Here is a 6,550-nt window from a genome sequence, read left to right as displayed (position 1 = left end):
GAAGTCATTCTGAAAGTGGCTTGCAGCTGATAATTCGAAATTGCTTCTTTGCTGAAATATTTCCTAAAACTTCCACTAAATGAAATCATTCCAGTATGGCTTCAATTCTGAAACATTGCCCTTTTCCCTCAGGCTAACCGTTCCGAGAGATAGGGGGGTTTATGACATAACGCACTTATCTCTCCTCTTTCTTTTTTCTCCAATTATCCAATCCCGTTTTTATCCGAGAAAGACTGGTTGTGTTGTTTAAACGACTTCTTCTCCCTCATCTAACCCTCTCCAATCGACTTCTGCCAAGATCACTGTCTCAGATTGCGATGAAATATTTTGTTCTTTTTCTCATTTCTCTAGTTTTCCTGGTCAATTCTCTACCACCTCCAGAGGGTCTGAAAAGAGCCAAGCAGGTGGGAAATGGAGGAAATGGAGATGTTTCTGGAGTCGAGCCACCACCGAATTTGCAATTGAGATCCAGAATGATGGCAGCTATGAACTCGCATCATGTGAGTTTTTATTTTCGAAATACAGGGTGGCTCATAATCCCCCGGACTGACGAAAATTAGCAAATCTTTAGACATAAGTATCTTGGAAGCATGAAAATCTGTAGAAATATAATTTTAAGTTTGATTCAAAGCTACTGAAATTCTCAAAGCGATTCCTCAAGTCTAGATATTGTTATGATTGTCCAAAGATGAACGACGTAATTTTCTGAGAATTCTCATGAGATAAGCGATAACTCAGCTCAAAATTGATCAAATACATATCGAAACTTGGTCAGTTTACTGATGAATTGTTTGAATGTTTGTTCTCCAAATTTGAAACTGATATTTTTGATATTGTTTAACTCTTAACACTTTACAGGCTCAACCAATCGCCGCCGAAAAAGCCAACATCTTCAATCAACCATTAATTCTCACAAAGAACAAGAAAGTTGCTAAACCAGCAGCTAAAGCAATTATCACGCAATCAATCACTGCGTCTACCGAAGATCCAGTCAAGAATAGTGGAGAAGTGACTCGTCAGCCAACGACTTCGTTGTCTCCAGAAGATATTCGCAAGGTTTTTCCAGAATTATGAAGCTTGAAGAAATCGAAATTTTCAGAAGTTCTCCAGCGTTGGCGATGAAAAGGTCAACTTGAAAGTTCGACCAGTTTTGAAAACCAACTTTGTGGATGCCAATGGGAAAGTTGTTCGGGATGTGGTTTCTGTTCCGATTCGAGTTTCCGACGGGCATATTCACTCGATCCCGTAAGTTCTAAAATCTATGATAATCCTCTCATTTTGACACCATTTCAGAAAGAACTCCAAAAATGCCACATCCAGCTCAGCCGTTGTCGAAACTGAGAAAAATGTAAATGTCGCATTCCGATCGTCCCTTCCACTTTGGCTTTTCTGATTCTCAGATTCCCTCGACTCAACGTTTTTTTCTCCCCCCGATGCATAATAATATGAAATACTAATAAACTATTTTATGGGTTTTCCGAAGAAATCTCGGAGAGAAATAGAGAAATCCGATTTTTATGTGTTTCTGGGAAATTAAGTTTTACTTCTTTTTTTTTACTGGAGTGGGGTAACTGATAGAAAGTGATTGGATATTAAATAAAGTGGTGAGAATGGGCGGGGAGGTTTGGAGAGGGCTAATGTAGATTCTGTGCTGAGCAACGCGTTAGGTGATATCTGAATATTTTACACGACCACATCGTTGAAATTTGGTTATCGCGCTTGAGATTGATTTATCTTTTTCAATTTCTAAAAGCATCCAGGAATTATATTTCTGGAATTTTTGATCTGGAATTTTCGGATTATTTTTTTTTGAAAATTTTGGAATTTTAAGAACGTTTTCGTATTTTTGGAAACTTTCAGAAAATTTCAGAAATTTTGGTTAGTTTTTCGGAAATTTCGGTTTGGAGATATTTGATTTTTTTCGGGTTTTTCTTTTTGGAAATGTTGGTTTTATGGAACTCTTTGATTTTTTGAAATTCGTGAATTTTAGGAATTACGAATTTTATGTATTTGGATTTTTTGGACTTTTTGGAATTCTTGGGTTTTTTTAATTTATGGATTTTTTCGAGTTTTTGAAATTTATAGAATTTTTGGGTTTCAGAATATACATATAGAGCCTTTCAGAATTTCAGAATATAAAACCAGAAGAATCTAGGATTTATCGGGTTTTTCTTGAATTTTCGGAATTTCAAAAATATCGGATAACGTTTAGAAATTTTAGAAAATTCGAAATATCCGGATTTTCGGTTTTTTGAATATTTTGGACTTTTGGATTTTTCGTAACTTTCTGAAAGTTGTAGTATTTTAGAATGTTCGGATTTATTTGGATTTTAGAATTTTTGAAGTTTAGAATTTTTCGAATTTACGGAATTTTAGATGTTTCGGATATTTGGAATTTTTAAATTTTCTTGAATTCTTGGAATTATCAGAAATTTGAATTTTTGGATTTTTCGGATTTCTAGTGTGAGTTTTCCCTATTTCTGATCTTTCGACTTTTCACTTCAAAGAACATTCGTTAAAAATACGAAAATCACTTCAATTTCAGGTTCAGCATCTACCGTTTTCCCTCCTGATAAGGTGTCTCCAAATTACGTCAATATACGAACCAAGTGCGTAATTTCCGTTGTTGTCTGAACCCTGTTTTGTTTCTTATCAACTGCTTTTTTTCCCTTTTCTTCTCCTCCAAACTGACCTTTCCGTTTGCAATCCGATACTCAATTTTTCGAATCCCTTCTTCTTCTGCTTTCATCCCTTTTCTTATGTAGTAGTTCCTCCGATGTTGCTCAGAGTTGATTATTTTTCTCGAATCCTTTAGTTTCCCATGTCCCTTTAAAACCTCCCACATCTGGTATTCGTCTCCGAACACACCCGAAACTTATATCGTGATCCTATGAGCGAGCACATGTGTTTTTTCTCTAGAAAACTGCCAATTGTCTCTAGAACCCTACGGTAGATCTTTCGTGTTTCCAGATGAATCCATGAATTCTTAGACCTAAAATCTTTTGTCTGCGTCTCTCATCTCCAGGATTGTTCATCAATGACTGCTGATCTCGGGCAACACGACGACAAAAAAGAGGAAAAAGAGACACTAGGGCTCTCTCTGAAGACAAGATTTTCAATGGCAGAAATGAGAGAGAAAGAGCACAAGAAATACGGATGTATGGCAAAAGTGTGTGTAACATATATTGCACACTTTTCTTCTTCCTGAGAAGAAATGAGATAGAAACGACACGTCGGATGATGATGATGATGATGATGATGATGATGACGAGTTTTTGATTTTCGTTCCGATGTTCTGATGAAATAGTCACCAGTGTTTCGGACACGAATTTTCATATATTTAGTTCTGAACTCCCTTTTTTTAGAATTTTGGAAAAATTGCTGAAAATTTAATTTACAATCCAATAGACTGTAGTCAAAACTTTGAAAATGCACTTTGAGCTCAATTATCTCGGTTCCTATGAGAGATATAGAAAAATTTTGAACTGATAAATTATTTATCATATTATTTGAAAAAAAAAACTTAAAATAAATTACAGAATTTAATAGACCGTAGCCAATAATTCAATCACTCCCAACTTAACACGTTTCCTCTGAAATGCGATTTTTTAAAGTTTTAGGCACTTTATACAGAAGATGTCAAAGTTTTGGCGAATATAATTTTTTTTTGATTCTTGAGAACTTTTTGATAAATCCAAGATAATTGGCAACAAAGCCACATGTGTGGTTGTTACAGAAAGTACGGTAGCTGAACTGCAAAATCATTGAAATTCTTAGAAGTGGCCAATCTCTGGAAACTTCGAAAATTCTAGAACCTCTTCCTAGAACTTTCCAGACATTGACATTTTGAAGTGATTTTTAGTGGTCTTGCTTATTTTGTCGTATTCTTCTCCTTCTTAAAAAAAAGGTCTCAGTTTTTTTACTTTCAAAAACCCTTAAACTGGTATTTGAAATTTACCATATTTTCTCTAATAGAAGCACAGCATATACGTGCATTTTGAGCTCAATCATCTCGGTTCCTATCAGAGATATCAAAAATCTGTCAACTATTTAAATATTGGTGATGAAATGATAGAAAGTTTATCAGTTGAAAAAAAATTTGATATCTTTTGAAAGAACAGAGATAATTGAGCTCTAATTGCACGTATCAGTTATGCTTCTTAGAGAAAACACGGTATCTTCAAAACGGCGAACACCGTAAAGAGAGCATCGCAGCTTTTTGGACCCACTATTTCTTAAGGCGGCAGTAAACCTGAATTACCATTTTCTCCGCCCTCAACATTCTCTACACCTTCTTCTTCCAGCCAACGGTCACATTCCAGTCTTTGACCCAATCTCTTTCTCTTTATCTCTCTCTCTCTCTCTCTCTCTCTCTCTCTCTCTCTCTCTCTCTCTCTCTCTCTCTCTCTCCAGCTCATCAACTCGAAACTTATCTTCTTCTTCTTCCAACTTTTCAGCACCAACAGTTCTAATTTTCGTTTTTTCCAAAACCCTGTCCGCGCCAAGACCAAAAAGATCATTGTTATTTGTGTGTGAGTATCCGTGTGTGTATCTAGTCCGTTTTCCTCCTCCCCCAATTCCCATGGGCACCATTTTTGTGTTGTCGGGGTATGTGTGGAGGGTCCTTCCGCTTTTTTTTCCAACCTCAATTATAGAGTTGTTGCGAAAAAGGGAGGAAAAGTTAGGTCCCGCCGTCGCAATATGAATTATGAGCTCCCAGAGAGCTCCAAGGGCTCCTAAAGAGCTCTGAACAAAAAGGAAAACATAGAGAAATGTTCGTTAGAGTTGTTGTAGTTGAGAAGCCTGTTTAAAATTCATGAACTGCTCTCGGGCAGCTCCCGTCGCGTCGTCTCATTTTGTTTCCTGCCCAACCAAATACACAACGTCTTCTACTTTTTGTGTATGTGTCCCCCCGTTTTTGCCCCGTTTTGCCATCTTGCCTTTCGCCATACTCAACAACTCCTTTTTTCTTCGTTTTTTTTCCAATTTTCTGGCTCTTGATTGCTCCGTCCCCCGACGGGCGGTATGATGACGACCGATATGATGACATCACCTGAATCTCTGACCTCACTAACCGGTTTATCACTTTTAATACCTCTCGTGTCCAGTTATTTCTGGAAAAGTATCGAAAAAAAAGGAAAAAATAATCTCATGACCTGGTATACCAAAAGTACAGAATGTCACGTTTTTTTTCTTGTATAACTGTATATGTATATCAAGAAATGGTGATTCTGAAAGAACGAATATTTTTGGTAAATATTTATTCAGCTTCCTTCTCTTTCCCTGATAAGTGATGTATGTTGGGAGAGAGACAAAATTGAAATTTGTGGCATTTTTATCAGTTTCTTTTTTTTCAATTTTCAAGTTTTTTCTCTTTTGTTACGTTTTGCACAATGAGTCGAAATTGAATTGGTTGATTAGATCAAATCAGGAGAAGTAGGACATAATTTTCCAATTAATAAAAGTGACATTTTTCCATTTGAGTAATTTTCACTAGTTTCAAGCATATAAGTGAAATGGATACAAAAATAGAAACCATTCTAACTGCATTGAATGCATTAAAACAATTGTTCTAATGATCTAATTCCAGCCCACCATATGCTTGCACTTTGAGCTCAATTATCTCAGCTCTTGTGAGAGATAACAAAAATCAGTTAACTGACAAAATGTTACTGATTTTAAGATCAATAATTTGTCAACTTTTTGATATCCTTCACAGTAACCGAGGTAAATTGGATGACAGCTAAAAGTTGAAAAGGGGGACTCTATTATATTGTGTCTCACGTTGAGCTCAATTATGTCGGTTTCTATGCAAAATATCAAAAATTTGTCAACTGATAAAATGTTTATCATATTATCACCAACCTTTCATTAGTTGACAAAAATTTTATATCTCTTATAGGAACCGAGATACCGCAAAACCTCTAATAGAACGACACCCGGATCGTCCACTTTGAGTCTATATATCTCACTTCCTGTGAAAGATATCAAAAAGTGGCTAACTAGTAAAATGTTGCTGATATCCTGATAAACATTTTACTAGTTAACCACTTTTTGATATCTCTCAAAAGAAGTGAGATATATAGGCTCAAAGTGGNCGATCCGGGGGGTTCGTTCTATTAGAGGTTTTACGGTAATTGAGGTCAAAGTGTACGTCTAGAGTACTGCCAACCCTATGTCCCCGCTTCTTCATTTTATACCGTACTTGTTCATCTGAAAACCCTAAACACCCCTTTTTGCAGAAATTCTGCTCATATTCATCACCCTCTTTCTCGTTTTTTTCCAAAGAATTGTAAATCTGAAAAAAAAGAAACCTCGCCTATTGCTCCCTTCATCCCTTCAAACATATCTATATCCCGCCAGAAATGAATGTGTGCGTGTGAATATAACCCTCCGTCGTTTCTCAATATATTTTTCCTCTAAAGAGTAGAAGCAAGAAGCTTATCACCTGCACACTGAGAAATCCAAGGCAAATCCTTCTTATTGCTTTTTTCTCGCTTTTCGGGATCTCGCGCAAAAGAGGAATGAAATTGAAAAGGCAATCTAGGTT

At 36.2% G+C, this 6,550-nt stretch overlaps 1 protein-coding gene across 1 annotated transcript; it reads left to right on the top strand.

Annotated features, from left to right (window-relative positions):
• Positions 1-317: 317 nt before the first annotated feature.
• CBG08345 lies at positions 318-1,393 on the top strand (the record flags this gene model as incomplete). Its single annotated transcript, XM_002634500.2, has 4 exons — positions 318-500; positions 859-1,056; positions 1,100-1,245; positions 1,294-1,393. The coding sequence occupies 4 exons, from the start codon at positions 318-320 to the stop codon at positions 1,391-1,393; spliced, it is 627 nt and encodes a 208-aa protein (XP_002634546.2).
• Positions 1,394-6,550: the final 5,157 nt, after the last annotated feature.

Source organism: Caenorhabditis briggsae (assembly GCF_000004555.2).
Source record: "Caenorhabditis briggsae complete genome, chrIV, whole genome shotgun sequence".
Classification (NCBI taxonomy): Eukaryota; Metazoa; Nematoda; class Chromadorea; order Rhabditida; family Rhabditidae; genus Caenorhabditis; species Caenorhabditis briggsae.
Note: the sequence above shows the minus strand (reverse complement) of the source record. Positions and strands in the feature narration are given on the sequence as shown.